The sequence below is a fragment of the Lepidochelys kempii genome, chromosome 3 (genome assembly GCF_965140285.1).
Source record: "Lepidochelys kempii isolate rLepKem1 chromosome 3, rLepKem1.hap1, whole genome shotgun sequence".
NCBI lineage: Eukaryota > Metazoa > Chordata > Testudines > Cheloniidae > Lepidochelys > Lepidochelys kempii.
Genome location: NC_136382.1, coordinates 92,471,625 through 92,487,914, shown reverse-complemented (window position 1 = coordinate 92,487,914; position 16,290 = coordinate 92,471,625). Strand labels below are relative to the sequence as shown.

Here is a 16,290-nt window from a genome sequence, read left to right as displayed (position 1 = left end):
GCCACAGAGTAACACTAGTTTACTCCACAACTGCTAGTTGAAGAGTACTTTCATCAGTAGATTTGCACTTAAAGATGTTAATCTTTTTAATTTGTCAATTTTTTTTAAAGGAGAAAGCCTTTAGTTCAGTTTGTTTTACAACTGTATGCCTGGCTTGATGTAAGTAGACATGGATGAGGCCTCATTTCTTGGGAGATGGTATTAGGGAGGTAAATGGATCAGCAGGCTGGAAACAAAATGTCAGTGCTAACTAAAATAGGTAAATGGACCAGTAAGCTAAGAGACAGAATGTCTCTGCTAGCTAAATTAAGGGGGGAACACCCAGGGAATCATTTACAATGGACAAGTTAACAATGGGCAAAACGAGACTGAAATGTAAGATGAGGTTAAGAATAAGTCATTCATGGATAGTGTGTGGACAGAGCATGCTGTGCAGGAACTGAGTCCTACAAAGTAACCAAAGACAATCCCCAAACCTATAATGCAATGTTCAGTAGATCCAGTGTAATGTGTAAATGTATTGTGACAGGGTCGGGCCAGATGGCTATAGGAGAGTGATAGAAGACAGATATATTAGCCCCAGGTTAAGTAGGTCCCTTTTCCCTGGGTAAGGTAACAGGGAAGGTTCCAGAACAATCAGGAACCTTCTGGAAACAATTAAGACAGACAGGCTGATTAGAACACCTGCAGCTAATCAAGATGCTGCTAGAATCAATTCAGGCAGGCTAATCAAGGCACCTGGGTTTAAAAAGGAGCTCACTTCAGTTTGTGGTGCACGGGTAAGGAGCTGGGAGCAAGAGGTGCTAGGAGCTGAGAGTTAGAATGCATACTGTTGGAGGACTGAGGAGTACAAGCATTATCAGACAGCAGGAGGAAGGTCCTATGGTGAGGATAAAGAAGGTGTTGGGAGGAGGCCATGGGGAAGTAGCCAAGGGAGTTGTAGCTGTCGCACAGCTGTTCCAGGAGGTACTCTAGACAGCTGCATTCCACAAGGCCCTGGGCTGGAACCTGGAGTAGAGGGCGGGCCTGGGTTCCCCCCAAACCTCCCAACTCCTGGTCAGACACAGGAGTCGTCGACCTGGACTGTGGGTTCACGAAAATGGCCAAACTGAGGGCTGCTGTGAATCTCCAAGGCGAGCAAATCCGCCAATAAGCGCAAGACCCACAAAGGTAGAGGAGGAACTTTGTCACAGTATATAAAGGAAGAAGTTTTTTATGTAACTTTGGATGCATGGTATGCCCTATACCCACCCCCTACATTTGAGTCTGATCAACTTAGCATAGCTTTGCTGTATGCCAAATAAAGATACTTGAGTGATGAAATCTGGAGTCAAACTAAGTTATTGAAAAAACGTGTGGAAAGACATCTGAGGGAATCTCAACAACAGCTACTAGTGAAAACATATGGGAATGGGCAAGGGTTTTCTGTATGAAGTATAACCCTTGGAGAGAAGATGTTTTTCTCTAGTGTCCCCGTGCGTGCTTCACTTCAGGTCCATATTTGCCCCGTGCACCTTTCGTCAGATACTTTCTTTAGAAATGTCTGTTCAGCCCACGTGCACGGCAAATAGTCTCGTGCCCCTCACCGAGGCTATATCAGGCTGTGTGGATGAACTGCCCTCAGGTCCTTGTCGGCCACCTCAGTGTGACACTGTGTCTGCACTGTGCTGCTTGCTGAGTTCATTCTATTTAGTTTAGTTAGTAACTGGCTATTGAAAAATGTTTCATTTTCTCTGGGGAAATCCTCCCTGTGAGGAGCATGCCAGGTTCATCAGGGTTTAAACATTGCCTCATTTTTAGAGAAGCTATCCTGGTTAGTGATAGACATTCTAAGTGCATTCACTGCCCAGGAGAGTCCCATGTCCTGCAGGACATGGAACTTCTGTTTATCCCTCAAATCCAAGGCACAGAAGAACTGTGAAATCAAGCTGTGACTGTTAAGGATGGAGCACTTCCTTTGCCCTGCTTCGGAGCCAGGTCACTTCCCCTGTACATCAGTTCCTGGGGGGTCTGTAGTGCCCTTTCAACCTCAGCACATTACCCCCCTGGAAAGGGGAAAGCCTCAGAAACCTTATCTGAAGATCCTAAAAGGAGGAGCTCTAATTTCCTTTTAAAGGCACAAATCTCAAAAAGATCTCACTTGCTGACCGTGTCAACAACCTCAGAGACTTTGTTTTTGAGGCTTGGTACCATAGCAGCAAAGGGCTCCTCGGGTATCAGCAAAGCAAGAAAATAGCTCAGCTCCAAGAGCAAATATAGGACTGAGAAGGCTCTGGTATCATCCAGCAGAGATGGTCAGTGCAAACAGAATATCGGTACAGTTTGTCTTAACTCCTCTCCCATTCCCCTTTATTGAGCTCTTCAGTACTATGTAAGACAGGCTCCATCTACATCAGCACTGCCTGTGAAGTGCTCAGAACCATTGGTACTGTCCTGCAGGGACAAGAATACTGGTCTGTCAGTATCACAGCCTCATTCAGTGCCACAAGTCCACTTGGTGCTACAAGACAAGGTATCCAAAGGACGCATCAGTGACTGAACCAGAGTCTCCATTGCTGGTAGGTACCGAGCATCTCTTGATATTGAGAATCACAGTCATTGGACTCTTATTCATTCCCAGTACCATCACCTCCCTTTTCAGTTGTAGCTGCCCCATTAGAGGAATAAAAGGATGATGATGGAGACCTTGGTTCAGTATCACTGATCCCCGTTCCAGGCTCTCCTATAAACTCATATAGAAACCCCCTTTCTTGAAGAGACTGGAAAGATGTCTAGGGACCTCATCACTTCTGCTGGGAGCAACTCTGGATGCCACCCCTTTCCCCTTATGGTCTTCAGTGGCATATTGGAATCCTATATTGCAGCTTATTGCTGGCAGTTCTCTGGGCTCCCGACCCTCTCCCATCGGGATAATAGGGAGACTCAGGCTTCTCTTCCCCAGCAACAGGAGGAAATCTTCAAGGATCAAGAGACTAGTGCAGATAAAGAAGCTACCTCTCAGACTACCATCATGTCATCTTCACCAGATGAGGCAGTAATGTCGTCTTCTCCAGCTGTGGCTGGCTGGCTGATTTTTTTTGGCAGTTTTAAGATCTCATTAAACAGATGGCAGACTCTCTACAGATACCTCGTGAGGAGGTCAAAGAATCCCAGTACAAGCTGTTGGATATTTTTCACACTGCAACACCATTCAGAGTTTCACCTCCTATCACTGAGCCTCTGCTGAAACCTGTGAAAACTATTTGGCAAACCCCAGCTACAGTAACATCCATGTGTAAGAGAGATGATATTATGTTCTGACTAAGGACTCTGAGTTCCTATTTTCTCACTCTCCATCCTACTCTCTGATGCAGTAAACAAACAAGACAAACACTGTTATAAGTCCATCCTTATGATAGAGACCAGAAGTTCCTGGACCTTCTTGGGAGAAAATCTTACTCATCGGTAAGTCCCTACAATTCCGCATTATGAATTACCAGGCACTGATGGCCAAATACAACTTTACAAATTATGCAAAAATCAACTCCTTTATTCAATATCTTGAATATCCCAGACCAAAGGGAACAATTTTAGGCTACCAATGCTGAGGGGCAGTTACTAGCTAGGACATTTCTTCAGGAATTGGACATTGATGCTCCAGATATCACAGCCCATTCCATCTCCACAGCAGCAGTGATGAACTAGGCCCCCTGGCTACAGTTATCTGGTTTTCCCGGAGAAGTTCAGAATACAGTATAGGATCTCCTGCTTGATGAGCTGAAATTGTTCACAGAGAATACCTATGAGTTGCTGAATACTCTTAAAGACTCCAGGGCCACATTGCATTCGTTAGGCATCTGTACTCCTGCTAACAGGAGAAAAGTCAGTAGATTACAAATAGCTCAAGATCCTCCCAGATGCAATTCTCTGGTTTTCAGAGACCGATGCAACCTCCTAGAAAGAGACATGTACCAGAGAAAAAGATCCTCTAACCCACCTGATACAAGTTTAGAGCAGGCTTCATCTTTGAAGCATTAGTTCTGATGGGATGGTGGGGGATTCAGACCCTCTCCTCTCTTTATCTTGTTAGCTACAATGATTTGCCCACCTCCCCCCATTTGGGGACTGACTCTTCCGTTTCCATATCTCCTCCGACAAATGGGTGCTAGAAATAATATCATTGGGCTGCCCCATCCATTCTACCTATCTCCTTCTCCTCGTTCCCCTTCTCTGTCCTCTTCAGGCACCCTTCTCCTAAGTTCCTACTAAGACCGAAGATAAACCCCCTTTTTTGTTTAGGATCACTAGAGCCAGTCCCTGCTCAGCAATGAGGAAGGGGCTTCTACTTGAGGCACTTTCTTGTGCCAAAGAAAAATGGAGGGTGGAGACCAAACTTAGATCCAAGACTCATAAACTTATGAGATCTCAAATGTTCAGGATGGTGACTCTGGCAGCTATAATTCCTTCTATGGATTCAGGGGATTGGTTTTTGGCCCTCAACCATCAAGATGCATATTTCCATGTAGCAATATGCCCATCCCACAAAAGATTCCTGCATTTTCTCAAAGGCCAGGATCATTTTCAGTATCTGGTACCTCCCTTTTGGTCTCTCTTTGGCTCCAAAAGAGTTTTCAAAAGTTCTGTCGGAGCTGGTTGCCTGCCTGCATTGTCAGTTGATCATAGTATTCCTCTACCTCAACGATTGGTTGCTCAAGGGTCAGTTGTACAAAGAAGTGTTATCTGCCACATGAAAGGTACTTTCTCTCTTCTTGGGCTTGGGTCTTCATCTGAACACTGGAAAATCCACACTAACTCCAGTTCGGAACATATAATTTATAGGGACATCCCTGAATTCCTTGGCATCCAGAGCCTTCCTTTTCATGAACAGATTTACGACACTATCCGTTCTTCTTGGATTGCTTGCTCATGTCCATTCCAGTGTAGGTATGTGTGTGCTGCATGCACCATTGCTGGAAAGTTTTTCCCTCGGTGGTATCCATCAGTTCAGCTCTGGTGCCCCCTGAAGTGGTGCGTTCATGGCACAATATATAGTAACCTGCCACCCCGCCACCCTCTCAGTTTCTTCTTGCCATCAACTCTGACAAAAGGGTAGGAGGGTGGGTTCTCGAATGGACATGAAAAACACATCTTGAAGAACAAGAGTTATGGAAAGGTTTATAACAGTGTCTGAGTTTTTGGTTTTTAGTGTCCAACAGAGTTATGAATTTAAGTTCCAAGGCTCATCTTTTGAATATGATGTTCATGTTAAAGAGGACAAGTACTGAGAGATCAGATATGGAGTGATTGCTTGTGAAATGTGTTTGTGCACAGGTGATAGGGTTTTCATGTCTTTTATCATTTTTCTGTAGGAGTTCATTCGAGTGTGTTGCTTTTGTCTGGCTTTCCTCACATGGATGTTGCTGTATTATAAAAATCAGAGATGTGTAGGACTGGAAGGGACCTCTGAAGGTCATCTAGTCCAGTCTCCTGCACTTCAAGGCAGAACTAAGTAATAACTAGACCATTCCTGACTGGTGTTTGTCTAACCTGTTCATAAAAACGTCCAGTGCCGAGCACTGTTCCCTCTAACCTGTGCGCGTGTGCGCACGCACACAGATCCTAAACCCCGTGCACACGGCAAAACACCGTGTGCACAAAAATTTGCATAGAAGCACAACAACTTGCACAGAAGAAAATTTTGCGCACACAGCCTGTCAAAAATTAGAGGGAACATTTGTGCCGAGGATTCCACAGCCTCCTTAGGCAGTTTGTTCGAGTGCTTAATTACCTTGACAGTTAAGAAATTTTTCCTAATGTCCAACCTAAGCCTCCCTTGCTGCAATTTAAGCCCATTGCTTCTTGTCTTGTCCTCAAAAGTTAAGGAGAACAGTTTTTGACCCTTCTCCTTGTAACAACCTTTTATGTGCTTGAAAACTGTTATCATGTCCTACACCCCTCTCCCCCACCAGTCTTGTCTTCTGTAGACTGAAACCTAATTTATTCAGTCTTTCCTCATGGATCATGGTTTCTAGACCTGTAAATGTTTGTATTGCTCCTCTCTGGACTATCCCCAGTTTGTCCACATCTTTCCTGAAATGTGGCACCCAGAATTGGACACAGTAGGCCTTACCAGCGGGGAGTAGAGTGGGAAAAATTTTCTCATGGCTCATTTATAGCACTCCTGCTAATATATCCCAGAATGATGATCGCTTTTTTTGCAACAGTGTTATACTGTTGACTCCTATTTAGCTTGTGATCAACTGTAACCCACAGATCCCTTTCCACAGTACTTCTTCTTAGGCAGTCATTTTCCAATTTGTATATGTACAATTGATTGTTCCTGCCTAAGTGGAGTACTTTGCATTTGTCTTACCGAATTTCATCCTGTTTACTTCAGACCATTTCTCCAGTTTGTCCAGATCATTTTGAATTTTAATCCTACCCTCCAAAGCACTTGCAACCCCCCTCCCCACCAGCGTGATATTGTCCACAAACTTTATAAGTGTACTCCCCATGTCATTATTTAAATAATGTATGAAGATATTGAAAGAACCGGACCCAGGACCGATTGCTGTAGGACCACTCAGTATGCCCTTCTAGTTTGACTGTGGACCACTGATAAGTACTCTCTGGTAATGGTTTTCCAACCAGTTATGCACCATGCTTATAGTAGCTCCATCTAGGTTGTAATTTCCTAGTTTGTTTATGAGAAGTTCAAGTGGGACAGTATCAAAATCCTAAGTAAAGTCAAGATATACCACATCTACCGCTTCCCCCTCCCCCCCCCCATCTACAAGGTTTGTTACCCTGTCAAAGAGAGCTATTAGGTTGGTTTGATATTATTTGTTCATGACAAATCTATGTTGATTGATTGTTACTTATCACCTTATCTTCTAGGTGTTTGCAAATTGATTATTTGATTATTTGCGCCATTATCTTTCCAGGTGCTGAAGTTAAGATGATTGGTCCGTAACTCCCTGGAATGTTCTTATTTCCCTTTTTATAGTTTAGTACTATTTTTGCCCTCTTCCAGTCCTCTGGAATCTCTCCTGTCTTCTATGAGTTTTCGAAGATAATTGCTCAGATATCTCCTCAGTCAGCTCTTGCAAGCTGCAGACTCTTCTTACATTGTGTGTGCTGCAATTTATCAGCACACTCAATCTGCAGCAAACACAGTGCAGCAAGGTGGTAGGGGCAAGTGCCATCTCCCTCACCACATAGGCAGGAGAAGGTCATCAGAGGCAACCTGAACTTGAGAGAGTCTGGTTGTTTTCTGACCTGATCTGAATCTGACCCTGGTAATCTGGTCCTGTCAAATTACGGGGTTTTATTTAGAGGGGTAGAGAGAAGGTTGTGGTGGTGTTACTTTCAGGAGGAGGGGGGAAGGAGTTGCGACAGTTACCTTAATTTTGTATTTCCTGTTTTTCAGTGGTTTAAGGTTGTCCACTCTCCGCATTCTGGAAGGGCACAAGGCATCATCCTTAACTCTGGATTAACAGTTTTTGAGCAATTAATATCCACTCAGAATGCTACTACAATGATCAGTTTCCTGGCTTTTCACTTAAACCATATCACTCCCCTCTGGATTGGTCTGCTAGCTCCATATTCTTTATTGCATCAAATGCCAACTACTTTTCTTGACTTTTAAGGCCCTTCTAGGCCTATCCCCACCCTACCTATCACTTTTTAAATCATATTGAAATGTCAAGCCGTGCCTTAGTTTGGCAAGTGATGCCAGTCTCCTGACAATTTTTAAAATTTTCCAACAAGCACCTTGATGCTTTCTTCCATGCCACCTCTTATATGTGGGAAGAGATCCCTGTAAATATCTGCAAGACTTCCTTCAGATTCATTGTCTTCCATCAAATTCCTCTTTAAAACTCCCCTTTGGCAGGATACCTACAGAAAACTCTACAGTGATTAGGCAGCTGGTTTAATGCAATATTTAAAGTCATTGAACTGACTACTAGATGTCTAAGAATGAATGAAACTCTCTTGTAGGATTTTGAATAAATATATTCTTGCTCTGTCTCAGATCTGGTGAGGTCTGAATTTGAGTCATTCACTTGTTCCTGGGGTTCAGAAGTTTAATTTAAGTGGATACATAATTCCAAACAGTACTACAATAAGCACTAGAGAATAAAGAACAGAAAATAGTTATTAATATATAGTAGGAGAGTGTTGGAGGACTTAATGTGAGCTTGCATGTTGTACAAAAAATGGTAGTTGTGAGTTGCTATCTTTAGAGTGAACATGCCTGTAGAAGTCTGATTCTGACTTAGCCCAGGTCTACACTAGGACTTTAGGTCGAATTTAGCAGCGTTAAATCGATTTAAACCTGCACCCGTCCACACAGTGAAGCCCTTTATTTCGACTTAAAGGGCTCTTAAAATCGATTTCCTTACTCCACCCCTGACAAGTGGATTAGCGCTTAAATCGACGTTCCCAGCTCGAATTTGGGGTACTGTGGGCACAATTCGATGTTATTGGCCTCCGGGAGCTATCCCAGAGTGCTCCATTCTGACCGCTCTGGACAGCACTCTCAACTCAGATGCACTGGCCAGGTAGACAGGAAAAGAACCGCGAACTTTTGAATCTCATTTCCTGTTTGGCCAGCGTGGCAAGCTGCAGGTGACCATGCAGAGCTCATCAGCACAGGTGACCATGATGGAGTCCCAGAATCGCAAAAGAGCTCCAGCATGGACCGAACGGGAGGTACGGGATCTGATCGCTGTTTGGGGAGAGGAATCCGTGCTATCAGAACTCCGTTCCAGTTTTCGAAATGCCAAAACCTTTGTGAAAATCTCCCAGGGCATGAAGGACAGAGGCCATAACAGGGACCCGAAGCAGTGCCGCGTGAAACTGAAGGAGCTGAGGCAAGCCTACCAGAAAACCAGAGAGGCGAACAGCCGCTCTGGGTCAGAGCCCCAAACATGCCGCTTCTATGATGAGCTGCATGCCATTTTAGGGGGTTCAGCCACCACTACCCCAGCCGTGTTGTTTGACTCCTTCAATGGAGATGGAGGCAATACGGAAGCAGGTTTTGGGGACGAAGAAGATGATGATGAGGAGGAGGTTGTAGATAGCTCACAGCAAGCAAGCGGAGAAACCGGTTTTCCCGACAGCCAGGAACTGTTTCTCACCCTAGACCTGGAGCCAGTACCCCCCGAACCCACCCAAGGCTGCCTCCTGGACCCAGCAGGCGGAGAAGGGACCTCTGGTGAGTGTACCTTTTAAAATGCTATACATGGTTTAAAAGCAAGCATGTGAAAGGATTACTTTGCCCTGGCATTTGCGGTTCTCCTAGATGTAGTCCTAAAGCCTTTGCAAAAGGTTTCTGGGGAGGGCAGCCTTATTTCGTCCTTCATGGTAGGACACTTTATCACTCCAGGCCAGTAACACATACTTGGTAATCACTGTAGAACAAAGCATTGCAGTGTATGTTTGCTGGCATTCAACCAAAATCCGTTCTTTCTCTCTCTGTGTTATCCTCAGGAGAGTGAGATATAATTCATGGTCACCTGGTTGAAATAGGGTGCTTTTCTTCAGGGACACTCAGTATAGCCCATTCCTGCTGTGCTGTTTGCCTGTGGCTGAACAGAAATGTTCCCCGCTGTTAGCCACGGGGAGGGGGGAAGGTTGAGGGGGTAGTCACGCGGTGGGAGGAGGCAAAATGCGACCTTGTAACGAAAGCACATGTGCTATGTATGTAATGTTAACAGCAAGGTTTACCCTGAAAGAGTGTAGCGACTGTTTTATAAAATGTGTCTTTTTAAATACCGCTGTCCCTTTTTTTTTCTCCACCAGCTGGATGTGTTTCAATGATCACAGGATCTTCTCCTTCCCAGAGGCTAGTGAAGCTTAGAAAGAAAAAAAAAACGCACTCGAGATGAAATGTTCTCCGAGCTAATGCTGTCCTCCCACACTGACAGAGCACAGACGAATGCGTGGAGGCAAATAATGTCAGAGTGCAGGAAAGCACAAAATGACCGGGAGGAGAGGTGGAGGGCTGAAGAGAGTAAGTGGCGGGCTGAAGACAGGGCTGAAGCTCAAATGTGGCGGCAGCGTGATGAGAGGAGGCAGGATTCAATGCTGAGGCTGCTGCAGGATCAAACCAGAATGCTCCAGTGTATGGTTGAGCTGCAGCAAAGGCAGCTGGAGCACAGACTGCCACTGCTGCCCCTCTGTAACCAACCGCCCTCCTCCCCAAGTTCCATAGCCTCCACACCCAGACGCCCAAGAACGCGGTGGGGGGGCCTCCGGCCAACCAGCGACTCCACAACAGAGGATTGCCCAAAGAAAAGAAGGCTGTCATTCAATAAGTTGTAAACTTTTAAAGTGCTGTGCTTAAAGTGCTGTGTGGCATTTTCCTTCCCTCCTCCACCACCCCTCCTGGGATACCTTGGTAGTCATCCCCCTATTTGTGTGATGAATGAATAACGAATGCATGACTGTGAAGCAGCAATGACATTGCCTCTGCAAGCGGTGATTAAAGGGAGGAGGGGAGGGTGGTTAGCTTACAGGGAAGTAGAGTGAACCAAGGGGCGGGGGGTTTCATCAAGGAGAAACAAACAGAACTTTCACACCGTAGCCTGGCCAGTCATGAAACTGGTTTTCAAAGCTTCTCTGATGCGTACCGCGCCCTCCTGAGCTCTTCTAACCGCCCTGGTTTCTGGCTGCGCGTAACCAGCAGCCAGGCGATTTGCCTCAATCTCCCACCCCGCCATGAACGTCTCCCCCTTACTCTCACAGATATTGTGGAGCACACAGCAAGCAGTAATAACAGTGGGAATATTGGTTTCGCTGAGGTCTAAGCGAGTCAGTAAACTGCGCTAGCGCGCCTTTAAACGTCCAAATGCACATTCTACCACCATTCTGCACTTGCTCAGCCTGTAGTTGAACAGCTCCTGACTACTGTCCAGGCTGCCTGTGTACGGCTTCATGAGCCATGGCATTAAGGGGTAGGCTGGGTCCCCAAGGATACATATAGGCATTTCAACATCCCCAACAGTTATTTTCTGGTCTGGGAAGAAAGTCCCTTCCTGCAGCTTTTGAAACAGACCAGAGTTCCTGAAGATGCGAGCGTCATGCACCTTTCCCGGCCATCCCACGTTGATGTTGGTGAAACGTCCCTTGTGATCCACCAGAGCTTGCAGCACTATCGAAAAGTACCCCTTGCGGTTTATGTACTCGCCGGCTTGGTGCTCTGGTGCCAAGATAGGGATATGGGTTCCGTCTATAGCCCCACCACAGTTAGGGAATCCCATTGCAGCAAAGCCATCCACTATGACCTGCACATTTCCCAGGGTCACTACCCTTGATATCAGCAGATCTTTGATTGCGTGAGCTACTTGCATCACAGCAGCCCCCACAGTAGATTTGCCCACTCCAAATTGATTCCCAACTGACCGGTAGCTGTCTGGCGTTGCAAGCTTCCACAGGGCTATCGCCACTCGCTTCTCAACTGTGAGGGCTGCTCTCATCCTGGTATTCATGCGCTTCAGGGCAGGGGAAAGCAAGTCACAAAGTTCCGTGAAAGTGCCCTTACGCATGCGAAAGTTTTGCAGCCACTGGGAATCGTCCCAGACCTGCAACACTATGCGGTCCCACCAGTCTGTGCTTGTTTCCCGAGCCCAGAATCGGCGTTCCACAGCATGAACCTGCCCCATTAGCACCATGATGCATGCATTGTCAGGGCCCATGCTTTCAGAGAAATCTGTGTCCATGTCCTGATCACTCACGGGACCGCGCTGACGTCGCCTCCTCGCCCGGTATCGCGTTGCCATGTTCTGGTGCTGCATATACTGCTGGATAATGCGTGTGGTGGTTGATGTGCTCCTAATTGCCAAAATGAGCTCAGCGGCCTCCATGCTTGCCTTGGTATGGCGTCCGCACAGAAAGAAGGCGCGGAACGATTGTCTGCCGTTGCTCTGACGGAGGGAGGGGCGACTGACGACACGGCTTACAGGGTTGGCTTCAGGGAGCTAAAATCAACAAAGGGTGTGCCTGTACATCGAGGAGTATTTCAGGCAGGACTGCACGGAGGGTTCCAATAAGAAATGGTGCAACAAAGTTATCGTTGTTATTGGAACAAGGAGGTTAGCCTGGCCTCTGATTGATACATGGCTAGATTAACCTCGCTGCGCCTTCTCTGTGACTGACTGCAGTGTGATCTAGACAGGGGAGGAGGAAAATGAGTCCAAAACAAATCTGGTCTATTTCTTGTTCTGACCCACTCCATCGATCCTTTACATCTTTGGCTGGCAGCAGACAAAAAAGGCGCGAAATGATTGTCTGCCCTTGCTTTCACGGGGGGAGGGAGGGTGGGAATGGGCTCCTGACGATATGTACCCAGAACCACCCGCGACAATGTTTTAGCCCCATCAGGCATTGGGATATCAACCCAGAATTCCAATGGGCAGCGGAGACTGCGGGAACTGTGGGATAGCTACCCACAGTGCAACGCTCCAGAAGTCGACGCTTGCCTCGGTACTGTGGAAGCGCTCCGCCGAGTTAATGCACTTAATGCACTTAGAGCATTTTCTGTGGGGACACACACACTCGAATATATAAAACCGATTTCAAAAAAAACGACTTCTATAAATTCAACCTAATTTCGTAGTGTAGACATACCCTTAGTCACTGATCTGATCCTTTCTTTCCTCTTCCCTATTCTTTCCTCTGTCAGTTCTCCATCCTCACAGCTGGCTCAATCATCCCTGAAGGGCCAGAATTGAATTGGGAAATATGTCAGTAGAAATGGCACTGCCTGTCCTTTGGTTCACACTTGCTGGTGGTTCCAGCACTATATCCACGATCTATACCATATATACATTTTGATTAATTTTTAAAAAATCTTTGAGCGCACACACACAGTACTTGAAACTTATTTTTTGTTATCATTCTAAAGCCCTAGTATCCAGGTTAAATATTTTAAAGGTATAGAACAGCCAATATATTAGCTCAGGGTGGGCAAACTACGGCCCACGGACTGGATCTGGCCTGTCAGGGCTTTGGATCCTGCCCATGGGATTGCCACCCCTGTGGCACCACAGGCCCCGCGCTGCTCTCGAAAGCAGATGGCACCATGTCCCTGCGGCCCCTGGGGGAGGGGGACAGAGGGCTCCATGCACTGCCCTCGTCTGTGGGTACCTCCCCTTGCAACTCCCATTGCCTGGGAATAGTCCAGGTAAGCAGTGCCAGGCTGGATCCCCTCTTGCACCCCACACCCCAACTCCCTGCTCTGAGCCCCCTGCCGCACTCTACCTGTACTCCAAACCCCGGCCACACCCCATACCCCTCCTGCACCCCAACTCCTTGCCCTGAGCCCTCCTCCCGCACTTTTCCCTGCACCCCAACCCCCTTCCATGAGCCTCCTCGTACACCCTGCACCCCTCCTCTGCCCCAAACCCTTTCCCTGAGCCCCTTCCTGCACACCGCACTCCCTTCCGCACCCCTACTCCCTGCCCCAGCCCTACATTCATGGCCCTGCATGCAATTTCTCCATCCAGATGTGGCCCTTGGGCCCAAAAGTTTACCCATCCCTATATTAGCTAATATACGTGGGAAATAAAAATAAATAATGTCTATTCTGTTTTAAAAGAAAAAAAGAACAAATCTATTAAGCATAACTAGCCTGCAACATTTTAAAACAAAATTAAATAAGATTTTTAGGTTTTTCGATTTAAAAGAAAGAATACCCAAAATGTTGTTCACTCTGTGTAGTAGAAAATGGGACAGGATTTAGGAAGAAATGAATTCAAATATGGAGGTATGGATGAAGTCGAAGAGGATTTTTGAAGATGAGAATGAAAAACTTGAACTGAATGCTTAAAAACAAATAGATATAAGACAGAGGGGAGAGATGTATTCACGAAAGCTTATGCTCAAATAAATTTGTTAGTCTTTAAGGTGCCACAAGTCCTCCTTTTCTATTCACAGAGTAGTGGGAGAAGAATGTTATTCTTTCGAACAGCCTGAAGGTGGGAGTCAAAGGACAGGGAGAAGCTGATGACAATTAAGTTATAGTAGTAGAGGTGGGAGATTACAAGAAGGAATTTTAGTAGTGGTGATTGAGAGAAAACCACTAGTTTCAGAGATTCAAAAGGTGCTGGGTGGGGGGACAGCAGGATTTAGCAAGGACTGATCTTCCCAAAGGGCATGAAGCTACCTTTCTCAGTGCCACCTAGAAGAACTGGGCCCATTTGCAAGGAAAGTGCATGCTACACCTTTTTCAAGGATGGCAAGGTGGCTGCGTTCTGTGGATCTCTCACAGCTCACCGAAGCATTACTACATGTATTACAGAATCATGAATCTGAATCTGAAAAAAATCATGAGATTAGCTTAAAATCATGAGGTGTTATATAACAATAAAGGTCGGGTTATTTGCCTTCTGGGCCTTGGCCATTTAGAATCAAATCCTGACCCTATTGAAGTCAGTGGGAGTTTTGCTATTGACTTCAGCAGGTCCAGGATTTCTCCCACATTTTCAAGCTTTTCACCACAACTATGAGAGCGAAAAGCTTGCTATTTTTCAAATGAAAGCTAAAAGTCTTGCATAATCATATGAATTCAGGAGCTGGGGCTTTAGGAAAAACACCAAATAGCTTGAGACTCTTCATAAAATCATGAGAGTTGGCAACATTGCAGCCCCTGAAGGTGGGCTCTATGATAATAGTACTGCCTGTGCTTTTTTCTGGATCTATTAGATTTGTAACACGTTAATGTAATATTTTTAGTTTAATTTTTTGCTGTTTGTTTTAAAATACACTAAACTAAGTTAATCGCTTCTTACGAACTATAAATAGCATCATGGCTTGAAGGGTTAATATAAATAAAAATATCTGACTAATATAACAAACTGAACTCTAGTGAGAAATTTAGTAATTCAAGGGAATAATTTAAATGACCTGCTCTTCGTCAACGCATCTTTTTAAAAAATCTTCTATAATTTTATAATATGGGAAAAACAGTGACTCACTGATGTATGTCATACTGTGATTTACAGACAACATTTTAGAAAGTAACTGGTGTCGACAATAGCTTTAAAAAAATTGTTATGAAACCATGCTAACATTTACCTCGGGATGTTCCAAACCTCACTAGACTAATTAATACCTCATCACAACCTTCCCCAACCTACCCAACGGAAATACTGGTTTTGGTTTCGCTGAAATTTTTTTCCTATACATTTTTTAAATCTGTGTGTAAGGTTTGGATACCAGCAGAGAAATTTAGCTCTCTACTGCAGAACAGTCTTCAGACTAAAGGGAAATGATCAACAGATTCCCAAGTATATAGTGTATTAAGTAGTTAAGCCTAGGGGGCATGAAAGTATGGATTATTGTTGCCAAGTCTGTATCCATCAGGGTTCATTGAAGCCTCTTGACTAGCCAGTTTTCCTGGCCACTGTGTTTCTGGAATATTCAATAACAGAAAGGTTAAATGATATAGAGCGGGGGTGGGGAGATGGGGTCTTGAAGGGCACCACAGATGAGAGCTCTGGAGTCTGAACTTTTTCTTATAGTGGGTTGAGAGAGAGAATCTGAGAGAGTTCACAATTTCCGTCCACCTGTGGCAAATCTTTAAGACCTGATAGCAAAACCTCATAATTAACCATGTTGAATGCTGTTGAGAGATCCAGCAATACGAATGGTGACGCCACCAGTTCTAGAACATCATCCACTAGTGCAGTGGTTCTCAATCTATTTACCATTGTGGGCCACATCCAATACTACCTGGCCCTGAGGATGTCACATGGGCCGCAGCTGTGTGCTGATTGGGCCACAGGTTGAAAACCATTGTGCTAGTGTGACTAGTGTCATTTCTGTGGCACATCAGTATAAAAAATCCAGGTAATGATGAGACCAGGATACTGGCAGAGGTTGGGTATAGCTGGAGGGTTTTTTTCTCTAGTTTTGTAATTACCTTGCCCAAGCTCCCATTATTGAGCACTGGGAAGTAGTTAATAAAGTCAGTTGCATGAAGCAATTAACTGGTTGGACTACAATGTGTTTTAGAGAGAATAAGTTGCCTTTTTCAAAGGAGTCATTGATTATGTATATTAATAGCTGGCCCAGGTGCTCATTCACAAGGCAGAAAAGGGAGGCATCAGATACGCATGCGGTGGTTTGGACTTGCCTCAGGGACTTCCTGATGAGTCAAGCTGAGAATGGTGGTGGTCTGATGGTGGTGTTGTTAGTTGGCTCTGGTGGTTGTGCTGTACAAAAAGCATCTCTGATTCTGGGGATCTTTTCTGCTAAGTACATTGAAGTTAATTGCAGCAGGAAATACTGGAGATAAGAATGGAC

At 45.4% G+C, this 16,290-nt stretch overlaps 2 protein-coding genes across 10 annotated transcripts in view; both read left to right on the top strand.

Moving 5' to 3' along the window:
• The window catches only part of FAM184A (family with sequence similarity 184 member A), a 167,950-nt gene that overhangs the window by 41,777 nt on the left and 109,883 nt on the right, over positions 1 to 16,290 (top strand). The gene's annotated exons all lie outside the window — the stretch shown is intronic.
• Positions 8,365 to 10,204, top strand: LOC140908224 (myb/SANT-like DNA-binding domain-containing protein 7). Its single transcript, XM_073335180.2, has 2 exons — positions 8,365 to 9,199; positions 9,787 to 10,204. The coding sequence occupies exons 1-2, from the start codon at positions 8,617 to 8,619 to the stop codon at positions 9,870 to 9,872; spliced, it is 669 nt and encodes a 222-aa protein (XP_073191281.2). The 5' UTR covers positions 8,365 to 8,616; the 3' UTR covers positions 9,873 to 10,204.

What these genes read in the sequence shown, in the direction of transcription:
- LOC140908224 (XM_073335180.2), top strand. Translation starts at nt 8,617, where the DNA reads ATGCAGAGCTCATCAGCACAGGTGACCATGATGGAGTCCCAGAATCGC. An exon ending in AGGCGGAGAAGGGACCTCTG is followed by an intron (nt 9,200 to 9,786) that starts GTGAGTGTACCT and finishes TTTCTCCACCAG; the next exon opens with CTGGATGTGTTTCAATGATC.